The sequence below is a fragment of the Budorcas taxicolor genome, chromosome 9 (genome assembly GCF_023091745.1).
Source record: "Budorcas taxicolor isolate Tak-1 chromosome 9, Takin1.1, whole genome shotgun sequence".
Lineage (NCBI taxonomy): Eukaryota > Metazoa > Chordata > Mammalia > Artiodactyla > Bovidae > Budorcas > Budorcas taxicolor.
This window is the reverse complement of record NC_068918.1, coordinates 82692304-82717097: the sequence shown is the minus strand read 5'-3', so window position 1 is coordinate 82717097 and position 24794 is coordinate 82692304. Positions and strand designations below refer to the sequence as shown.

At 37.1% G+C, this 24794-nt stretch overlaps 1 protein-coding gene across 1 annotated transcript in view; it reads right to left on the bottom strand.

Annotated features, from left to right (window-relative positions):
• Positions 1 to 2254: 2254 nt before the first annotated feature.
• The window catches only part of SCAF8 (SR-related CTD associated factor 8), an 88716-nt gene continuing 66176 nt past the window's right edge, over positions 2255 to 24794 (bottom strand). Inside the window, 11 exon segments of the mRNA XM_052645860.1 lie at positions 2255 to 4359; positions 5575 to 5793; positions 8886 to 8954; positions 10907 to 11051; positions 12859 to 12992; positions 14853 to 15009; positions 16660 to 16773; positions 19513 to 19613; positions 21698 to 21891; positions 23294 to 23406; positions 23668 to 23799. Coding sequence (XP_052501820.1) covers positions 2918 to 4359; positions 5575 to 5793; positions 8886 to 8954; positions 10907 to 11051; positions 12859 to 12992; positions 14853 to 15009; positions 16660 to 16773; positions 19513 to 19613; positions 21698 to 21891; positions 23294 to 23406; positions 23668 to 23799 — 2820 coding nt within the window. The 3' untranslated portion in view covers positions 2255 to 2917.

Sequence of the window (24794 nt, the reverse complement as noted above, 5' to 3'; positions counted from 1 at the left end):
GTTACATTTAAAAAGAATAACTGTATTAATTAAATATTATAGGAAGTGATTTCCAGAGTTTTAAGCAAGCAATTTTATACTATTCCATCTTACAATGCTTTCCTAGTATTCTGTCCACCCTATACAATGAAATAAAATTAAAGTAACATTTCACTGATGATATGCTATAAAGACCACCCTGCTTTAAAAGTAGTTTCTATCTACAATAGAGATGATCAAAGTGCAGTATATGCATTCATGCTAACAGAAGCCAATGTTCAATGAAATGTTTAAAGACAAAAAAAAAATTTAAAGATGAATATCTATTAATGTTGCAATCTACTAACACCACAGGAAAGCCATATCATTCTCTATCACAAATAAAAACTGTGATCTCATGTCTGACGTAATTACTGCCTGCAGCAGTTCACACTATTTTACTGGAATATTTAGGTTACTCCTTGCACATTCTGAATTGCTAGCATTCTAGTGACAGCAGTATTGTGACCAAAAAGGTCAGAAATGTGATAGGTCTTAAGTCAAACTTAGCAAAGTAAGACAATTAACTTTTTTCTCCATCATCTAAAAAAAAAATAAAGTATCAGTTTTGGAAATTTGGTATCAGGATGAATAATATCCTTTCACTCAAACACTACACAACAATAAAAGATAAAGTGAGCATAACTACACATAAATGTTTTTCAGCTGTTTTAAGAGTGTCGCACACTTTGAAGATGGGTCTCGAGGATACAGTACTGACAGCTGATCAGCAAACTTCCACCATCAGAATCTCAAGCCAGGGCAATACTTATACACATTTTGTTTTCAAGTTTGCACATGAAAGCCCAAGGGTGATAAAAAGCTTGAGATTAAAATTCACTGCAAAGTCTCACTTTTTTTGTGGCTACTTAATACCAGTGAATGTCAATTTTAATAATGATAAATGCAACTAAAGTACTGAATAGTTTGAAAGAAATTCCAGTTAGTATAATTTCCTTAAGGGCAAGACAAATCTTTCCAGAACATTAAAACTTTGTACCCATGTCACAGTTTTCCCCATTACCCCAAGGAAATGATATGCAACCAACTCAAATTACTGGACTGAATTCAATGACCTTAGAAATAAACATCAGATTTCCATTCTCATCTACTTTTCAAAAAAAAAAAAAAAAACAAAATAAATAACATACTATTTCTATTTCAGAACATGTAAGAAGAAAAGAATATTTCTGGCAAGGAACCTTAAAGATCTCTAGATCACAAGAGGTAAGCAAAACCACCCAATTTTAAATGGCTGGTGTATGGCTATCATTTCTGGGGGAAGCTTGACAAGCATAACTGAAGAATTTTAGATAGAACCAATGATGAATTATCGGAAGAGGAAACAAATGACTATTCACGGGACCAAAGGAAAGCCTTCATTAGAAACAAAAAAATAAAACACCAATGGTTTTATATATGTGTGTATATATGTAAAACCCAAAGGAGAAACAATCAGCAAATAAATGAAATGCAAAAGCAAATAATAATAAATATAACAGGAAACTAATCCCCAATTTTTCTGCTACTTGGGTTGGAGGCTAATCTGCAACAGTGTCACCCAGAGCCTACAAAACCCATGATGGACACACTGGTTCTGGAATACAAATTAATGTTTTTAAATCCATCAACACCCACAACTCTACATTTTGTGCAATTAAGGAATTCACTTTAGGCAAGTGACTAGTAAGTATCAGTAAGTACAAGCACTATCTATGCAGAATAGCAAATATAATGTGAAAGAAAGCAATGCAAGCATTTACGTGAAATTTGGCTCCACGCTAAATCTGACTTCATGCTTAACTGTACTAAAAAAGAACTGCCATACTGTCAGTGTATCTCTTTACAATATTTCTTATTTTACCATCATAGAGGCTAGGAGCTGTAACTATGAGCAATGTCAATTAGCCAAGTTTCTCTAGTTTTCTACCTAGTTTTAAAGAATATTTTATTATCTGAACTATCAACTTTCTATTTTTCTCTGTATGTGCATGAAACAGACATACAGAGAAACAGAAAAATCTACATATGACTTACACAATAAATATGCACAGGTATTACACATATACTAATGAGACTGCATGATTTTTCAGATCAAAGTACATGCTTTTTCCACACATGGTTCTTTTTGTTACTAAGAGTAATAGAAAACTTCTGCAACAACTAAGCACATGCTGCCAATGATCCATGGTTTTAAGAATTTGTAGGTTAAAAAAATACAATTCCTAGAACACTGTTATCAAACAAAGAAGTTTTATTGGCATCTAAAAACAAAGTTCACCCAACATTGAAACGTACTTTAATATTGATGTTGTTTTCTTTTTTTCTTTTGAACTCACTGCAGTATGAGGAACAAATCACAAACACTTACTTTGGAGAAACAGAGACCAGAGTGTAGATTTTACAAAATCACTTTTTAAAATCTCTGTATTGTGCTCCTCAAATATTTAGAGCCAGTCTTTGCATAAAATATCACAGCTTTGTCTATTACCTTAAAATTCTGCAGCAGCCTAAAGATATGGATAAGATATACCATCACTTGCTATTCTGAAATATATCTATTACCATATCCAACCTAATGGTAGTATCTAAAAAAAATTCTTTCTTCCATAGGAAGTCTCTGACAAGCTGTTATTCATTTCCTTGAAGTTAAAAGAATCAGGGGGCAACATTTATATTTTATCAGAAAAATAAAAAAATGTTTACCTACCATGTTCATATTAAGAACAATGTCTATACAAGTCAGTTGTACAATTATTTTAAGAGAAAGGTGAACATGAACATCAGATTAACTTAATTCTGGCAGACAAAAGTGAACAACTATGGTCCAGTCAGCCATTAATCTATTACAGAGAGATGACAACTTTACAAAATGTATCTTTTACCTACTGAGTGATGATTATGTCCCCTCAGTTTCTGTGCTTTCTACCACTGGTTCACTCTCTATATCAGCAACTGTGTCACTCTTCTTGTTTATTTCACTTGAGGATGCCAGTTTTTCATACAGTTCAGGATCACTCTGCGCTGGTAAAGGCGGTGGCTGGGCATGTCTCTCAGTATTTTCACCATTAACCTGAGGCACGTTATCACCTTTTCGTTGAGGAGTGGCCCCTTCAAAAATCTCAAAAACCCGAGCATGAGGAGGGGGGATCCAGGTGTTTTGAATTCTATCTCGTCCAAGACGATTCCCATTCATTTCTCTGCAGAAATCAAAATCTCTGTCATCCCTGTCCCTCTGCCTCTCCCAGGGTCTTCTGCGGTCATCAAAATCTCTGTGAACTTCTTGTCCGAATCCTCTGTTCCAAGGACCACTTCGAGGATCAAACCGGTAGTTTCCAGACCGAAATCTACCTCTTTCCTCATGTAAGCCTTTCGGACCGCCATAGACAGGTAGAACTCGATGCTCTCGCTCATCAAAATCTCTGTGCCCCCAGGGCTTCTCTGGATTAAAGCCAAAGTGGTCTCTTCGGCCAAGATGATCTATGCCTGGCCTCACGAGATTCTCCCTGATATCTACGGGAGGTCTTCCAAAATGATCTCTAGCGTCTAACGGAGGCCTTCCAGGACCTTCTCGTGGATCAACAGGTCGTCCAACCACATCCCTGACATCCACCGGGGGAGGTCTGATGGCCTCCCTGGGTTCGATGGGAGGAAACCGGTAATCTCTGTCACCTTCCTGCTGAATGTTATCATTCCCAAGTGGTATCCTTTTTTCTGGGTTGGGAACATTGTCTACATTTTGTCTTCCAGGAACTAGAAAAGGTCTTTCAGGTGGACTAAAAATATCTCCTGGAGGAAAAGGACCACGGGGTGGTGGATGCAGAGCTGAATCAAGTACTGCTGGGGGAGGGAGGCCCCGCTGGGGTGGAATTCCAGGCTGTATTAACGGGAATCGTGGTCCAGGTGTCTGTGGTATCAGTCCTGGACGAATGTCTAACATTGGCATTGCAGGCATCCTTTGATTAGGAAGATTTAAAGGGGGTAAGTTTTGAGGCCCAGCTGGTGGCTGTGTTCCCAAAAGCCCAGAAGTACTTGGGACACCAGGTGGCTGTACTCCGAGAAGTCCGGAATTATTAGGCATATTTGGAGGGAGCACTCCCAGAAGTCCAGAATTTGACACATTTGGTGGCTGTAATCCCAAAATTCCAGAGTTATTTAGAATATTTGGTGGCTGGGGTCCAATCATCCCAGAACTACTGGAAACGTTAGATGGCCGGACTCCAAGAATTTCATTATTACTGGATACGTTTGGTCTTTGGACTCCCAGAATTCCAGAATTGCTTGTCACATTTGGCGGCTGTCCTAAAATCGCAGGGCCACTTGAAATATCATTTGGAATCACTAAAATGGAAAGGAAAAAAACAACATAATCAATCACCCTGGTGTGAAAAAGACACACACCATACAGTTCAGCGCCCTACATACGAACCTTCAAGCTGTGAACTTTCAAAGCTGTCAACGTGTGTTCGCGTGCCCAGTCACTAAGCTCATTCACGTGTCTAGCACAGTCACCTGCATGTGCCCCCTCTGTGCACTTCACCGCCCAGTGCTGCATGCAGAGGGCAGCACTAGCCCACTCTCCCCCATCTCTTCTCCCTCCTCTAGGTAGTAACACTTCTTGCCTGTTCACTCAAGCCAGCCCCTGTAGGCCAGCTGTTATGCTGCACTACTGTACTTTTCACGGTACTGTACTGTAAGATTAAAAACATTTTCAGTGTTTATTTTATGTATTATTTGTGTGCAAAGTATTATAAACCTATTACAGTACAGTACTATATAGCCAATGGTATTGGTTGGGTACCTAGGCTAACTTTTGTTGGACTTATGAATGTGCTCTCAGAACAGAACTCATTCGTATACAGAGGACTTACTTTATTTATAATTATTAATGCTATAATTTCCAGTAGTCAGCTACTTGTATCTCCCCAAGAACCAAGGTATACCAGCTATTAAATAAAAATTAAAGCTAAAATTATAAATATCACACATAGTAAAATTTAAATATGAAAACAAAGTGGAGCTCTTACCTAAAATCTTTACACGAAATCTTTTTAAGTTAAACTAAAATGTCAGGTTTTATACCGATCCTCCACCTTTATTTAACAAAAGCGTTTCTAACAGTAGTGTCAATTCAAAACAAACAAAAAAAAAACCACTTGCCACTTTCAAACAACACACTTATCTTCTAGACCTAGCTGAATATCTGGTAGAAACTCTACCTTATATTGGTTTGTTTTAATCTTTCTGTTGGTATACATATTTTGTGCAATCTTATTCTAATAACAACACATTAAAAAAGTCCCAATAGGCCAAAAAAAGGGAGAAGTCTTAAAGAAAAGGTGTCAAAATATATACTATCCTGAATAGAATGCCAAATTTGTTTTTAATATAAATTTTAGGAGACAGTGATCTTTTTTTTTCTTTTTTTAAAAGCTGCAATATCCATGCACTGGTTACATATGCATGACACCTCAGAATTAAACACCAATACAGAGAAGTAGTACTTATGATTTAACTATGTCTTTCTGGGAATTTCTTTCTTTTTTTTTTTTTTACCTGATCTGGTGTTTTCTGCAGAAGAAATCTGGTGATCAATAAGATGAGGTACTTTTTCTTCAGGCTCTGCTTGTTTCGTTGGAGGATTAAAAACATTTCCAGCTGGCAGAGTGGCAGTAGCAAGACTGCTGGCAATAGAACCACCTGGTAAAACAAGGCTACCAAATCCAACATCTTTCACAGTTTCTGGAGTCATAGATAATGGCGGCTGCACTAAAGCTGTTTAAAGAAGGAGAATATACAGTTCAGATTTAATTAGCTAATCAATTAATGTGCCAAGTTAAAATATTAAGCATGACCAACACTGGTCTTGAAGTTTTAAATCACCTTCTTGCCTCTTCTCCCAATTATCTGGTGAGACTGCTCAGTTGACATGTCATATGTGAATTCTCTTCTGGTCCCTTTATTTCATTTATGATGAAAACTAACCTCTGGGAGCCTGAGTGTTTCATTTAATGGCATCTCTGTATCATTGGAAATGACCCTAATGCCGGGAAAGATTGAAGGCAGGAGAAGGGGACAACAGAGGATGAGATGGTTGGATGGCATCACCAACTCGATGGACATGAGTTTGAGCAAGCTGTGGAAGCTGGCGATGGACAGGGAAACCTGGCGCACTGCAGTCCGTGGGATTGCAAAGAGTTGGCATGACTAAGTGACTGAACTGAACTGTATTACCCAGCACATTATAAATATAGCAACTGATACTCAAAATGATAAATGAGACATCATGAAGAGGCTAAATTATACTTAGAAACCTCTTTTAAAAAAATAGGGTGAAACAATTTTTAGAAATATTTAGTAGAGACAAGTATAGTAAAATAAGGACCCACACTTAAAATCATAATTTTTCAAAGATGGGGCTTCCCTCATGGCTCAATGGTAAAGAATCCACCCGCCAACACAGAAGACGCTGGTTCAATCCCTGATCCAGGAAGACCCCACATGCCATGGAGCAACTGAGTCTGTGCACCACAGCTATTTGAGCCTGTGCTCTGCAACAAGAGATGCCGCTGCAACGAGAAGTCCACCTACCGTAACCAGAGTATTGCCACAACTAGAGAAAAGCTCATTCAGTAATGAAGAAGACCCAGCACAGCCAAAAGTGAATCAATGAAAACAAAACTGAGTAACTTTTCAAGGATGCCAGTACACGACTATCTAAATGTACAGAAATGATTGGTGTAAACACAAAGACCAACAAATGAGAGTGAAAACCTGCCCAATTCTCTAGAAATTCTAAGTACCAGGATCTTTTACATTCACTACTTTTTGTCAAATGAAGTTAGAAACTCATCAGATTAGAACTACAAATAAAAAGGTGCAAAGATTTCGTTTTAAAGAATGGGTAGACATGCCCTGTCTATGTCACGTATGTTAAAAACTAAGCTAGAGGAATACTAAAACCACAATTGAACAATTAGAAATTCTAGTCAAATTTATGTCACAACACTATCTAGTCATGTACTCTGGGATTCTAAAAAGTGTTTTATCCTCACATTTAACTCCAGACTACCTAGACAAACCGTTAACACAGAACAAAGCTGTAAAACAGGAATAAAATGACCTGAGATCCCATACGGGAATTGTGAGAACTAAATGAGACAGTGTGAACAATCAAGTGAATATCTGGCATACAATGGTATTTCTATTTTTTCCTTTAATTGATCCCAGATTTTCCAAAATAATTAAAATAAGGAGAAGTAAAATTGGGAGACGGGCTCTTAAGTAAGTAGGATACTGTAAACAGTGAATTCAGAAATGGCTTCTGAACATTTTTCTAATTTTCAGAAAAAAATGAACAGTTCTTCCTAATTAACCAACAGTAACATAGAGAGGATCCTCATGTTGTCTAACAGCACCAGGAGAAAAAGGAGTTTAAAAATATAAGAAAAATGAGTTACAAAATCAAAAGGTAGGCTCTGTATCATATATATTCTCTTTACAATAAAGTCCTTTGGTCCAATATTATGGCAAAAAGCTAAGAAGCTCTCAAAAACTGGTAACAGTCATCCCAAAAGGATAGAGCAGTAACATGAAAGGTCTCACTGTACAAAGATGAACAAATTGAACTTCAAAAAGAAAAGTGAATTTAACTATTTGAAAGCATAAATCCATTAATCCATTCACATTACTAAAAACGAAGGGGAAAAATGTAGAGGGAAGGGAGTAGAGAAGAAATAAGAGAAATTCTCCCCTACCTTCAGCCACTGGGTATCACGGATAATAGAATTCATTACTCTGAAAGATGGCACTTGTAGTAAAGAATTTAGCATCTACCCTGGGTCTCCTGTCCTTCAAGGTAATGAAATATAATTTACAGAACAAATTCTTGCTAAGAAATGTGGAAGGGATCATAAAATTTGGAAGATCACTTTGCAACTAGTAAAAGGTAGATTCTGGCAATAATAATAAAGGATGAAAGCATCAGACGACAATGTGGAAGGGACTGTTAATGACCAGGTCTCACCATTTGAACGCGCTGACCCATTCTGATATAATTAAAAGTGAACAAGAAGGCACTGCCTGCATGGCTCTTGATGTTAAGTAATATCAAGTCCACAGAACCCCACTTGCTAGGTTTTCTTACCAAAAAAGCTGAAGCATGTTCTAAACAAGCCTATGGTGCTAAAAACTTTCTATCTGCAGGAGGTTCAAGAAGACAAAAAAACAAATTCGATGCCACAAAGAAGCAAAAAACCCAAACCCATCATTTGGGATCCAATATAGTGAAGTGAGGGATTCCGAGGTGCGGCTGGCGGCAAACAATCTGCCTGCCAGTGTGGAGATGTAAGAGGTGGGGCTCAACCCCTGGGTCAGGAAGGGCCCCGGAACAGGGCAGGGCACCCGCTCCAGTGCTGTTGCCTGGAGAACCCCTTGGACAGAGGAGCCTGGTGGGCTACCGTTCACAGGGTTGAACAGAGTCGGACACGACTAAAGCAACCTAACACACACGCACACAGGAATGAACTTACTTTGCAACAAGTCAAAGACATGAAGGATTTTTTAAAAAGGGAATGTGGGTGGAGCTGCTCCAGATTAAGACATTTTATACATAAAACAAAACAAAACAAAATAAAAAAACAACAAAGATATGAGAACTTTTGATTAAAATAAACAATTATAAAAAAATTTTGATCCAATAGAGCAAATCTGAATATGGACTGTCATACAATACTGCTGATTTGTCAGAAATCATTTAACCCAAAATACCAAAAAAATGCAACTGTCTGACAACTTTCAGAATAAAAAAATTAACAATAATTCACAGGAATGAGAATCAACACATAATTTTTAATGTAGAAACTCACATGTTGGTACTACTGGCGGGATAGTAGGTGGTGGTACAACAGGGGGTGGAACTGGAGGAGGCATGAAACCTGCGTGGGGAAAAAAAAGACCAACAATAAAATAACAAGAAAGTTACTTTCTTTTAAATCAAAGATTTAAACAGCTATAAACGAAATTCTACATTCATTATATAATCATTACTACAACCTCATATTTATGAATATATTTTCCATTTAAATAATTATTTATATATATATAACCTTATTTGATACTTAGTAGGCTAAAAAATAAAAGCAGATTGTCATAAACACATACTATTTGTTTACTCATTCGTCTAAATCCTGTGGCACGCTCTATGATACTGTAAAATCAAACATTAATTCAAGCCAGGCAGCCTGTTTCCATGTTAGTTTGATGACTGCATGGGGAGTTAAGCATTGTATTCAAGCTGCTGGTAATATTATATGCAATAATGTCACCTGTAAAATATGCTACTCTATTTCTGATATATATATATATATATTCTGTTTATCCACCAGACCACAATATTTGCATTAATTTTGTCTTACTATAGTTTGTTTTGAACACTGAAACAAACCTTAATAAAAGTAAGTAAATAGATTTACTATTGGCAGTTTCATGATTTTAAGTATTACATGATCCAACTATAAACCTGCTTCTCTGTATTTTTAAAATACAGAGCTACCATTAAATTCCATTAGAAAAAGTGGCTAAAAATAATGGGGAAAAAACATGATTTTCAACAAACGAATGCAAACGTGTGTATGGTTTTTGAAATACCATGTATTTCTTCTGAGAAAAGAAATCTTCTGAGAAAAGTTTAATTTTCAATGACAAATACAGAAGATATTTTATGAGTAATTCTCTAATATTTAAAATATAAAAAGTTACAGTTCCTACTAAAATCATCAACTTCAAATTATACATTAAACTATAATTTAAAAATTTTACTTTACATGACAAATTACAACAGACAATGAGTTTAATTTTTGGTTTTGTTTCCAGTTTTTAGGAACCGTATTCAACAATGGCTAAGGGTTTAAATTACAGAAATCAATTCAGTCATTCTTTTCATAAAACACAAATAATTCATAAAGTTAAAAAAAACAATTTTGAAAAACAACATGTATCATTTGATCCCTTATTCTTCTAAACCTCCCATGATCTAATAATAAAAAGCTCTAAGCTCTCTATATCTCTTACATATAAGCAATTAATTACATTTAATTGATATAGGTTAAGTAATCCATAGTTTTTTACATGGAAACAATGATTTAAGGGCCTTTATGTTTACCAATAATTAATTAGGTCAAAAGAATTACTATAAATTCAATTAGCACTTTAAGATATATTTTGATTTCTAATGTCAAACTGGAAATCTAATAATTTTTAGGATGGCTAATCTACATATTATTAGATCCAGAGTGGCTCAGATGGTAAAGAATCTGCCTGCAATGCAGGAGACCTAGGTTCAATATCTGGGTAGGGAAGATCCCCTGGAGAAGGGAATGGCAACCCACTCCAGTATACTTGCCTGGAGAATTCCATGGACTGAGGAGCCTGGGAGGCTAGAATCCACAGGGTCGCAGTTGCCACGACTGAGCAACTAACACTTTCACTTTTTTCAATCTATATATATTTGATGCACACTTTCTGATAAATGGGTGATAACTGTAGACTTCTATATAAAAAACTTCAACATAAATGTTAAATTATTTTTAAGTATTTGATTTTAAAAGATTCATTTCTTTTCTCTGTCAAATGCTTCTTAAAAGTGTGGTCTGTGAACAACAAGCATCAGCTGGGAACTTGTTAGAAATGCAACTGTCCTGCCCCATTTCAGTTCCACTGATTCAGAAGGTGGCTGGGCCCAGCAATCTGTGCTTCAACACACCCTACAGGTGATTCGGATGTAAGCTCTGGTTTGAGACTCACTGCTCTTATAGCATTTAAACTTCGAAAGAGAACAATTTAAATGACAGAATTCTCAACAGAGTTCAAATACAAGATGAATTCTTACCAGGCGGTGGTTGTGAAGGGTTGAAACTTGCTCGGAGAAAAGGAGGTGGAGGGATCGGACTGAAGCCGGGAGGAGGAACTGGCATTGACACAGGAAATGTTGGTGGTACTAAATTAACTGCAGGCACTGCTGGAGCTACTGGAATCTTGGGGGTAGAAAATAAAAAAGTCCATGCACCATGTTATCCATCTGCAATGATTACATCTTAGGACAACCAAAGGTAAATGATTTCTGTTTCACAGGAAGGTAACGAACATTATCGTATTAAGCTGCTTTATTTTCTTCCTTTCTGTATTCTTACAAGTGAACCTACTTGAAGTAGAAGACAGTATTTTTCAACAGAGTGTATGTGGAGATTGTGAAGTCTACCTTATATTCAGGTGATGCAAAAATATGGGCACCTCCTTCAACAGTGAATATCATGCTCAATTTTAAACTGCCATCTCCCACTAAGTTTGTAACACCTAACTATGTTATGCAATCTAATCACCATTAGGAAGCACGTCACTCACTACCAGCTTTAAAATGGCTGCATTTCTCATTAACTTGCTTTCTACTCCTAATCATAAATTCTTTTACTCATAGTAGGTACAATAATTCCCAAATATTTATCTGCATTTTGGCATGGCTGGCTGTATTTCTCTCCTGAAGAAAAGTGAGTCTCTCAGTCATGTCTGACCCTTTGCGACCCCACGGACTATACAGTCCGTGGAATTCTCCAGGCCAGAATACTGGAGTGGGTAGCCATTCCCTTCTCCAGGGGATCATCCCAACCCAGGGATCAAACCCAGGTCTCCTGCATTGCAAGTGGATTCTTTACCAGCTGAGCCATCAGGGAAGCTCACCTTTCTTCTGAAGTTCACATTATATCAACGGTCTATTCAACACCTCAATTTTGTTGTCCAGAAAGAGTTCAAACTTTCACATGCACAAAACCGAACTCCCTCTGTCCTTCCCCAAACCACACTTCCACAGTCTCACATTCTCAGGTAATGGTAACTCCATCTTTCCAATTTCTCAGACCAAAAACCTTGCCTCTGTTCTTTCTCACAACTCAAATCCAATCATGTACACTGGTCATTCCATGATAATACATCTAGTACCTGTCAGCTGCTTGTTGACTTCACTGCCATCAGTCTCGTCCAAGCCACCATCATCTTGTCTGAATGGCTGCAGTTGTCTTTTAACTTGTCTCTGCTTTTATCAGTGCCTACTATTCTATTCTCAAAGCCGTTGCCAGTGCAATCCTTTAAAGCCAGATGAAGCCACTTCTTTCTTCAAAATAAGGGGTCCCCCATCTGAGAGTGAAACCAAAGTCCTCCAAAGAAGTCTCACTTTCACTAAGCTGCCTCTCACTCACTGTTCTTGCTCATTTGTTTTTCCTGGAACACACCCATAATGTCCCCAGCTGTGGCCTTTGCACTGGTTGTTCCCTCTGCCTCCAAAGCTTTCTTGAGACAGCCACATGACTAACTGCCTCAGCAGCTTTAAGTGGTGCTCAAATGTCATTCTCAATAAAGTCTACCCTGTTTTAAACTGTAAACTCCTACTGAGGCACTCCTGACGTCATAGTTTTATACTTCCTTCTCCCTTGCACAGTATCTTATAAACTCACTAATTTCCTAGTTTCTGTCTCTCATAATGAGAACAACTGCTCCAGAAGGGCAGGGATTTATGCGTGTTTTCTTTCCCTGAGGTCTCCCCTATCCCAGGTGCCTAGAATAGTGCATGTCACAGAGCAGGCATTCAATAAATTTGTTCAGTAAATAAACATTTAAATATGAATTACATCTTACCTAAATGAAAATTTTCAAAATACTTATATTTAATGTTAATCTATTTTGCACAATTTCTCCCAAGTTTTACAAAATAAAAATGAGTAAAAACAGAAATGTAAAACAACACGTTGAACAGTTTAAAAAAAAAAAAACAAAACAACACCCAGCACTAACCTGTAACATAGCAACAGGTGGAGGGAAAACCTCTGCCTGGGTTGTGACCACTGTCTCCTTTTCAGCTGGAGGTGGGCTCTGAGTTGTCTGGACCGTCTCTTTAACAGGTTCTGAGCTTTTCACCGTTTCCCATTCTAAACAAAATATTTGAAATTGACGTCCTCTGAGTGGATGCAATTTTTCATTTTCTATTACTATGAATACATTTACTCCAGGTCCGAATGGTCCTTCCTGTACCACGGCTCATTTTCCAGAATTGTCCACAACTCTAGGTGTTGTGGACAAACTCTGTTTGGTTCTGCTGAGATAAACCTGATTAGGATACTAAGGAGTTCAAAACAACATGAAATGAGGCGCAAACCAACGATGCTAAAATATTCAGTCTAGAGAAATCACATAAAAGGGACATAAGAGACTTATCTCCAAGGCTGCCTGATATAAGAGGAGCCAACTTTATTCTATATTTTGTCACAAGGTACAAGGGGAGCCCAACAAGGAAAGCATTAACCCAATATAGAAAAATCTCCCTGAAAATACTGAAAAATTCAAAAGCAGAACAAAGGTCCCACGGGTCCTCTAAAGGTTCCTCATCTCCCTTAGAGCACACCCATCAAAGCCACCAAAATGACTAGACTGCACATGACCTCTCCACTCTACCTCTCTGACTTCATCTCCTACTACTCACTTCCCACTATACTCAAGCCATTCTGCTCTTGTGACCATTTGACAGACTCTGCATTCTCTCTGGACGAACCGCTCTATCCCAGAAAGCTGCACATCTCAGCCCTCTGAAAATCGCTTGCTCCACTAGACCCTCTTCAACCACTTCAAGCTGCAGAAGCACCACAATCATGCTGCCTATCCCCTTGCTGCTTTTTCTTAGGCCTTACCAACAGTGAAATACTATTAAGTTTGTTTACTTTGTTTATTATCCGTTTTTCCCCCACTAGAAAATGGGTTGGCAAACACTTCTTACTGTAAGTATTCTAGACAGCGTGGGCCTGTGTTCTCCATTACAATGACTCAACTGTTGTCGAATTTTAAAGTCATATACAATAGGTAAACACAACTGACCATGGCTATGTTCCAATAAAACTTCATTTACAGAACAGGCAGCAGTAAGACTTGGCCCAAGGCCCGCTGTCCATCCCTGTACTTCAGTGTGCACTCTGAGAGGAAGGGTTTATGTCTATCTCACTGCTATAGTCACAGTTCCTAAAATTATGCCTGGCACACAGCAGGAACTAAAATATGCTTTGAATGAGTAAATGTTCTCGAAGAACAGCCATCCAAGTCAGAGAGAGAAGGAAATGGCAAGAATACAACAACTGAAAAAAAGTGTTTGAAAACATGTGCACTGGCCAGAGAACAAAAGCACTCTGAAAATTAAGCTAACTTTAGTAAAGGAGCTAAGATGCCAAGAAATGAGGTCTGTCATATTCCAATTCTTTCCCAAGTATCCATTATCCTGTGAATTTTTAAAAACAAACAGACAGATTTTTAAAAGAACAGGTCAGATTATCACTTGGTTAAAAGTTTTCTAGAGCTCCATGAATCTCAACTACAGCTCTCTAAACCAAGGTTCTATTCCCGCCATTCTCAACACAGATACTAATCAAAATATTATAATCTAGGAAGTTTTTTTTTAGAGAAACACCATCCTAAATCCCCAGTTCTCATTTAAACTCAAGTAAATAAAATAGTCTAAAGATGCCTCCATATTGACAATTCTCTCAAAGACTGAAACTTTAGAAAAAGGCATATATAAGAAATGCTACCTTCAGAGTTGTAGAACACTACACTCTGACACTTATGAATAGATCCCAGTAAGCATATATATTGAACAGGGAAATGGTTCATTTTTTTCCCCTCTTGTGTGCAAGGGGGAAAAAATCCAGGAAATAACACAATTCACCCCATCATGCAAAATGTTTAGCAGTTACAACCCTTTCAGCATACTTTTTAAACAGTAAAACTCCCTGTAGGGTTCTTACCAGTATTTACAGTTTCCTGATCAATCATGCCTCCTTCTGCAAAACCTTCCAAGTCATCCACTTTAACTTTTTCCCACGGTATATACGTAACTCCAAGATCCACATCCCAGAATTGTTTGTATTCTGTTTTCACACCTTTGTTTAAAGCCCAAGCAATCTATAAGAGAAGGAAAAAAAAGGGTTCATTTATACTATTTAAAAATAAAAAAAGCTAAAACATACAAAATTATAAGCTAATGATGTAAATACAAATAAAATTAGTTTCAAAAATCAGCTGAACAAAAATCACTGCTGGAATAACAATAATCAAGGAATTTTTTCCCATGTATTTCCTGATTTTGTTTGTAAAATGAAACCTGCATTAGACAGTGATGGTGTCTGTCATATGGGGTTTATTTCCACTACTTTACTTCAGTTGCTCAGTCATGTCCGACTCTTTGCGACCCCATGAACCGCAGCACACCAGGCCTCCCTGTCCATCACCAACTCCTGGAATTTACTCAAACTCATGTCCATCGAGTCGGTGATGCCATCCAGCCATCTCATCCTCTGTCATCCCCTTCTCCTCCTGCCCCCAATCCCTCCCAGCATCAGAGTCTTTTCCAATGAGTCAACTCTTCGTATGAGGTGGCCAAAGTATTGGAGTTTCAGCTTTAGCATCAGTCCTTACAATGAACACCCAGGACTGATCTCCTTCAGAATGGACTGGTTGGATCTCCTTGCAGTCCAAGGGACTCTCAAGAGTCTTCTCCAACACCACAGTTCAAAAGCATCAATTCTTCAGCGCTCAGCCTTCTTCACAGTCCAACTCTCACATCCATACATGACTACTGGAAAAACCATAGCCTTGACTAGACGGACCTTTGTTGGCAAAGGAATGTCTCTGCTTTTGAATATGCTATCTAGGTTGGTCATAACTTTCCTTCCAAGAAGGAAGCGTCTTTTAATTTCATGGCTTCAGTCACCATCTGCAGTGATTTTGGAGCCCCAAGAAATAAAGTCTGACACTGTTTTCCCATCTATTTCCCATGAAGTGATGGGACCAGACGCCATGATCTTCGTTTTCTGAATGTTGAGCTTTAAGCCAACTTTTTCACTCTCCTCTTCCACTTTCATCAAGAGGCTTTTTAGTTCCTCTTCACTTTCTGCCACTTGTTAGTATGATCTTAAAACAATACATTCCTCAATATAATCCAAATCTACTTTTCACCATAAAAACCTCAACTTAATTAGATATAATTATTTAGATAAAATCTTATAATTAAGCAATTAGATACTTAGATAATTAGCTAAAAATCTTGGTACTCCATGAGAGAAGAGACCACTGACACTTCAGCTTACATAGAGAAACTCTCTGCCATAAAAGGACAAAGCATGGGTGTTATTAACTCCTTTGAAAGTAATTTTAAATTTATTAATTCAGTTACAGAAATTGATAAATTATCTTCAAAATAGCAGAAATAAAATATGAATTACAAGATATTAAAAAGGAGACATCAATAGTATAATTATGGGTTAGGATTAGGAAGCACTGGGAAGAAATGAATGAAAGACAAGCTTGATAATGTTCTGCTCATAAAATGGGGTCCTGGTTGACTAAAGAGTACTGTGCGGATACGATTTCAAAGAACTGCTTGAATAAGGTTTTGTTTGGTTATTGTTTAACCTCAAGCTAATTCTATACTTTAGTAATAATGAAATAATAAATTTCTGTCAAGGTTTACCCATAAAGCTAAAAAAGGATTCAATACAGGAAACAAGATTCTAACGATCCCATAAAACAAGCGCATGCATCCCCCAATCTCACCTTAATGACCTTGGATCCAATTTTATATGACCCGGAACTAAGTTTCTGAAGAGCTCGAAATGCATCTTGTCGATGAACCATGCAGACATAAGCACAGCCTCTGGGAGGAATCATCTGTTAAAAAAATTTTTTCCTTTAGAAATGGTATAAGGAGGGCAAGTCATTTCTGGCATTTTATGGTTTTAATAGAACAGGACATTGGTTACTGATAATACTGAATCATTTTCCCCCTTTCTTCCTCTGGCTGTTTATTGGTACAATTCATATACAATTACTTAAAGAAAAAGTTCAGAAGTTAGCTGGGACTCATTCTAAGCCTGATATACATGAAATCTTAAATATCACATGTCAATCCGTTTCGCTACACAATGCTGAACTATTAAAATAATGCAAGACATGTATATAATACCACCAGAGGAACAGAACGCAGTACTGGATGGCCAACATATTTGAAGCATATAATTCATTTACAGTAGTATTTATAATTTTCCAAATGTTATGTGGGTATTGTGAGAAGGATTTTTGTTTGGCTGAAATATTTTATCCTTAATATAAAGTCCAAAATCTACAACAAATAATAAAATGAAAGCTTTTCAATTTTATAAAACTTAACTTTGCCCAACTACTTCCAGACAAAGGTTTTAGTATGAATAGGAAGACAGCCTCAGCATAAGGATCTCAATTTTTGTAGCATTTAACTACTCTATAAACTACCAAATCATAAAATTATCTTTAATGTATTAATTCAGAAAAATACATGGAGTATTTCACTTCATGAAGAACTTACAAGGTCTTCTACCACTTTTTTAGTAGTCATTACATAAGCTTTGGCTGTGAAAATAACCTTTCCCCCAGTCTTGCTAATATCTCAAGCTATCAACTCTTAATTCCAAACTTCTCAAAAGAGAAGCTTATCTAGCCCCTTACATAATTCATCTTTCGCAATGTAGATCCAAACCCTCCCCAAACCACCAAAAATATTTTCTTCAAGCTAATGACCTACTAAATTCTAAATCTAATGGACTCTACTCAGTCTTCAAATTCCCCCCAAACTAACTGAAAGGTTTATTAAGTCTTCCATCAGTTTTTCAAATCCTGGATTTTATCACTAGCCATTTAGTACACTTCACTTCACAAAATAACTTAATGCCTATTACTTGTAAATAATACACTATTATAATGTCAGACAGAAGAAGAGGGAGACACACTGATGTCCAAATGACTGTGGTACAAGAAAGACTAGACAATGGCATACGCAGTGTGAAATACAAGACGCTACGTGGCTTCAGGATCTGTTCAGAGCAGTGATTCCTGGATTTGCATCAAATTCACCTGTGTAATTATGGCACTTTGATAAGAATCTAAAGATAATGATCATGGGCATCCATGTTTTTTCAAATGTCAGCCCATGTCTGATATGCAGCTAGAGCTGAGAACCATTAGTTTAAATGTAGTGCAAAATCAGAAAAAAATTTCAGAGGTTACATGATTACAAACTCTGAAAGATTACTTAAATTCTGACAGGTGAAATTTAAAAAGACAAAAAGAAAAGCCTTCAACACTTTTATGGTATAAAAAGAGGAATCTGAAACACCTAAGTTGAAACACTCAACCAATTATCTATTATTTATTAATTAATCAGTTATTTACTATCCATGTAACTCAGTCAAATGATTTAGGTTCCTCCCTGGTAAAGTAACACTATATGAATTACTTATTAACCAGCTTCCTGTGAGGCTCCAATGAGGTCACACTCCATTGAAAGTAAAATACAAAATGGTCAAATTCAATTTAAATAAACACTGCTGTCACTAATACCAAAAAGTCAAATTTGGCCATATAAAGAATGTTGAGACTATAAGGACTCTAAGACTAGAAAGGAAAAACCAGTCAATTTCCTGGTAAATAATGATGAAAAATGTCCAAAAGACATTAAAGGATAGTAACAGTGAATAAAATCAGGGTTAAAGTCACCTCAAACAAATGACTACAAAACATTTCATGGCTTAGTTTTAGCTCCAAGGAGAAACACTGGCCCCTCAGGAAGAAGAAAATATTCCAATAAGGGGACTGGGTGCAGGGAAAGAATCACACTGAGGCGTGAGGGAACTGTGCTCAGGCCGCACAGGTTTTCTTGCCTCGGGGTTTGCTCTGAGAGGGCGAGGTGGGGAAGGGGAGGAAGGAGGCTGGCAGAAGACTGGGACCTCCCGTCCAGCTGTGTCTCCACTATCACCGACATGCTCAGGTGAATTCTAACTCAGTTTCTCCATTTTCATTAAAAAAGGGGAAAAAAAGAATTAAACCAGATCATACATATGGTTCAGAGAAGGCAGTGGCACCCCACTCCAGTACTCTTGCTTGGAAAATCCCATGGACGGAGGAGCCTGGAAGGCTGCAGTCCATGGGGACGCTAGAGTCAGACATGACTGAGCGACTTCACTTTCACTTTTCACTTTCATGCATTGGAGAAGGCAATGGCACCTCACTCCAGTGTTCTTGCCTGGAGAATCCGAGGGATGGCAGAGCCTGGTGGGCTGCCGTCTATGGGGTCGCAGAGTCAGACATGACTGAAGCGACTTAACAGCAACAGCATACATATGGTTCCTGCTAACTCATTTGATGTTTTTAGCAATCAAGTACTGCCATACTGCAGTAAGCCCCCTAAAAATATTTTGTAAGAATTCCATTAAAAAAAGAAAAATTAATTAAGAAGATATCAGGAGAATAAACACAAAAATGATCAAAGTCAAATAATCCTCACAAAAATGTGATTAAGGGCAGATACAAAGTGACTGAAAACTCCCTGTATTTTTTCCAAACCTTACACTATTATATTTAAGAATTGATACTTACATTAATGGACTCAATCTGTCCAAACTCTTCAAACAGGTTGGTTAAATCTTGCTGTGTTGCCTTCTTGTCCACCTGACCAACCCACAGAGTAGTACTGCATACTGCCAAGACACAAGAGACAATGACCTAAATCACCGGTAAGTTACCTTCTTCAAGTAGCTAAGGAAAAGCACTAGTAACAGTAATAAATTAAAATTTAAGATAGCATATTTTAAATGCTTATTAACTGATATTTTTATTTGTTATGTTTAAAATCAACTAAAATGCCAGGTACCCACTCACATCTATGCCAAGACATCTTGCATTATTATCACATACTCTCAAGCTTGACAGCATACACGGTGGATATCTGAGATGCACTAAAGATAATTCAAGATACCTGGTACAGAAAATTGGGAACTGGGGTAGTTTGAAATTTCTGTAGGTGATTCTAATGTGCAACAAAGTTTCAAAATCACTGTTCACTGCAATCCTATTTGGGAACCTTTTAAGTATCTTTCTGTGATGGAATGAACAGTTAAATCTGAAAACAGTATCTTACCCTTAAGAAAAGAATAATTAGATTTAAAAAAAGGGAAAAGGCTGATTCAGAACTCAACTTGTTACCATGAAAGCCCCAGGGATACTAAAAGCGGGAAGCACCGGAGACACATCTGGCCTATTTTTGGCTGTACTGCTCATGCCTTCAGAAACAGCTCCTTTCCCTGAAAACACTTACTTTAAAAATACTTACAGCTGATATATTTGCAGAGTTTTATTATATTTGGATTCGTGTCAATGTTATTTAAAAAAAAAGTCTCCAGCTTCTGGGTTACTGTTTTACTCTACAGGTAATTCAGCCCTACATTACAATATGACCACTGCAAGATATCTACCAAATGTGGATTTCAATCAGGCCTCTCTACTCTGGCTGGTCAGAACCTGAATGTCTTCCAGACCTATGAGAGCTTTGGGAATCATTCAGTTAATAGATCCCTGGAGACTGTTCTCTCCCTGCTGTTTGTTCTGGGTCTCATTCAGTTCACCTGTCCATTCAACCAAAGTCTCAAAGGGCAATGCATTAGCTTTCTTTTGCACTGTAACAAAACACCACAAAATTAGTACCTTAAAACACAGAAAGGTAGTCTTCTACATCTCTGGTGGTCTAAAATCAGTCAGCAAGCTGCCCTCCTTCTGGAGGCCCTCAGAGCAAATCTGTTTCCTACCTTTGCTGGCTAGCTTCTACAGTTATCTCATTCCTCAGCTCCTGATCCCAACCCCCATGTCTGAATCAGGGTTAGGAGCACCAACATTATTAATCATTTACTACTGGTTCTCATAATCAGGTAAGATTCTGGAAAGACAGCCAAGGCTGGTTCAGATTGCTAAAATATAGTAAGAAGATGCTGTCACCTTTAATTACATGCCTGGGTTTCCAGGGTGCTTCAGCAATATAAGCTGTACCAGTTACCCATCTATCTCCATGGCAGAAAGAATTTATTTGGAGATCTTCAGAAATTAGATAACCTGATCAGTGTTCAGCTCTTGGCAAAGAATGATAATTTGCTCCATTTTATGTACTTCACCCATCTGCAACCTGTTCGTTCACCCTAAAAGTCATAGTGGGTACTAAGAACCGTTTATGAAGAATCCCACACTAAGTACGACTTATTTTCCTATACTTCACATGCCTGTCAAGTCAATTCTCCTGGAGGTTTCTCCCCAAACAAACCCCTACTACTACCAAATTTGGTCGAATCACACATTATAGATTAACTATAAAGGAGGGAAAGTTTTCACAACAGAACTCTCTCTTTCCGTACTGATCAAGTTTATAATTAGCTTTAAATTGGCATGCTTCCCATAATAATTATTCCTATACACCTGGTGTTCAAAACTGGTTAGGATACTACACATGGAAATCACGGTGTCAGTGAAATATTAGAGATACAAGGCCTATTCTACTATGTAAATCATTAGTCAAGTCTTATTTTTTAACTAGTATCAAAAAAAAAAAATCAACTCTCAATGACATTAGTATTTGAATAGAAACCTATTACTTATCTTTCTCCTCTATCACATTATAAAAACCAAACCAGTTTTCAACTTCCCAGTCTGAAAAATCAGGTTGAGAGACTGTGTATTAATACCGGTAACTATTTTCTCAATGTCACTGAAACCAAAGCTTATAAAGCACGTCACTCACCACTCAGTGTTTTAGACCTGACTGGAGGCAATCCCTTCTTCTGTCGCTCTTTCTCCCTCTCTCTAGCTCTCCTTTCACTCGAGTACGAACGTGACGATTTCCTCTTTCTTTCTCTAGAGCGGGAGCGTGATCGCTTTCTGTGCTTACGCTTTCGAGAGCCAGATCGTGACCTAGACCTTCGTTTTCTTGGTGATCTAACAACAACAACAGAACACGCTTATTTTACTAAGGACAATGTTAAAGTATCGAACACGTACTTAAATCTCTATACTGCTGTACTGCTTAGGTCTACATTAGACACAGATGTTTGTCTGCAATGATTCTTATTGAGTCTGGGTGATACAAGGAAGAAGAGAAAGAGAGTCTAGTTAGGGTCTCACTTTCTCATAGTGTCTAATTTACAAACAAGAGTCAAGAACAGGGATGAAAGAAAACAGATTCTTTAGGTGACAAACATGTACGTTCTTAAAATTAGGACGGTGTTTTCAACAGCAGACCACTAAACAATTCTGTTTATAGGTTTTCACCTTGACTTTACAATATAATGTGATACTAAAATACTGTTTTTTTTTCCTATTAATCATATGCCACTGAACTCTATTCAAAATACTCTTGTGTTGAAAAGACAAAGAATTTGCTAAGACAAAGATGTTTTCAGGACTAGCACTGTAATTTCCTGGAGAGAAGTCAGTTTAGAGAAAGATGAACTGAACAAGCTCTCACTTGCAAGGAAATTCTTGAAAATAAATTCCTGAAACTTCCAAGTAAATGCAAGGAAATTCTTAAAACACCCAAGAAATGACTGAAAAAACCATCAAAGATACTGTCCCTCTTCTAGCATTGACTGTTCAGACTTCCTGGGGCATTCGTGTGCCGAAAACACAGCATAAAAATGTTACAGATTAAGTTTTAAGGCAGTTTATAGCAAAGACAACATATATTTAAGACAGTTCAAAACAAAAACAAGAAAATTGACCAGGTTAAGAATAATGTACTTTAACTCAAACTTGATTGAGCATGTACATTAATGAGCCTTAACATGGCTAAGCCCACAGAGAAAACCATTTCTAGGATATGTTTTTGAGAGTCCGATATGCTTACTGTTAATAAAAACAATTTTTATAGTTTGATTTTCATAATCATTTTTGGTATTATGAGATGAAACAGAATGCAAAAAAAAACAATGGCATTTCTAATACTATTCCTCTATTAGGTGATTTAACTGTTGTTCAGGGACAATTGTGTCCTAAGCTGACTATCATCATAATATTATTAACTGAAACCATATATAACCCCAAATCCAAGTCTCACAATATTGCTGTGACTCATGTAAATAATTCAAAAAAAATGCCACAGACATGTCCAACTAAAAACAAAACAAATATTTTCTGTTTTTGAAGTTCTGAGTTACTTCTTCATGAGACAAGATGTTATTCTCAGACATACTGAGAGTAACATTTCCTTTTCTCTCAAACATATTGAGAGAAACATTTTCTTTTACCTTGATGCAAAGAAACAAAGGATGCAAAAAAAATAAATAAAAAGCCAACATTTTAAAAGTTTGCACACATCTATTTTTAAATACTACTACAGAACCTTGAACGAGATCGGGAGTGTGTTCTTGATCTTGAACGAACAGCCACTTTCTTTGCTTCCTGTTCAAAGATCTCCTCTTCCACTGCATCTTGCACTTCATCTATATCCATATCCTTGAAAGTCAAAGGAACACAAGCAAACAAAATGCCTGGTTGAGATTCAGTGTTTACTGATTATTTCTGCATTCCAAAATATTCACCACAGTAACATTAATGCCTAACAGTAAAATGGTTACAATGCACAGCTTAACGTGGAGGAAAAAACATTTACGTTTATATTATTTTACATAAAATAAACAATATTACCATATTTTAAGACTTTTTTCTGAAATCAATTTTAGAACTTTATCACCCAGGAAAACATTTACTTTTTACCTGTTGCTGAATATCTATGGAATCATCCAAATTTGCTTCAGGTTCAAGGAAATGCTGCTGACTGCTCCCCTGTGACGGTGATGCAGAATGTTCTGACCCAAATGTTCCTTCTTGACTATCCTGAGGAGTTGCCTGTTGAGAATGTACACAAACACACAAGCATTGGGAAATAATGAATAATATTATAAATGAAAATTTACATGCAAACATCACAATCAAATTTTTAAAAAGAAACCCAACACCAAAAGAATTCTGTTACATCTTTAATGATCAATCTAAAATGGCACTTTTTTATAAATCCAAGTTTACTTGAAAGCACAGAATACCTCCATAAAGGGGGATACGGTAACACTAGAAGAGACTGATAAGATTAAGAAAGTCTCCAAACAAAATTTTTCATTGTGGGAAAGATAAACTATCACGAATAAAGGGACCGTATCATGAATGATATATAAAGAACTAAGTCACCCACTATACATACACAAGCAAAAGCAAAGCTCAAACCTGAATATCAAAATCACTGATCCAGTAAAATCAGTTTAGAACTTGGATCTTTTTCAACCTCCACCTCTACAAATTCACAAAACAGTATTAGGAGGTACTCAGATATGTAAAACATTTCAGAAAGACTAAACAAAAGTTAGGCAATGAAGCCTAACTATAGGAAAAAACCAAATTTAAATCTCCCCCCAAACCTTCGACTACAATTACAGCAACTGGATACAGGGACTCTGCTTATATGCTGCTACTCAGTGTGAACTTGCTTAGCAACTGCATAATACTATGATCATAAAATAAATTATATATGGCAGAAAGTGAAGAAGAGCTAAAGAGCCCCTTGATGAAAGTGAAAGAGGAGAGTGAAAAGGTTGGCTTAAAGCTCAACATTCAGAAAACTAACATCATGGCATCTGGTCCCATCACTTCATGGGAAATAGATGGGGAAACAGTAGAAACAGTGTCAGACTTTATTTTGGGGGGCTCCAAAATCACTGCAGATGGTGATTGCAGCCATGAAATTAAAAGACGCTTACTCCTTGGAAGGAAAGCTATGACCAACCTAGACAGCATATTAAAAAGCAGAGACATTACTTTGGCAACAAAGGTCCGTCTAATCAAGGCTATGG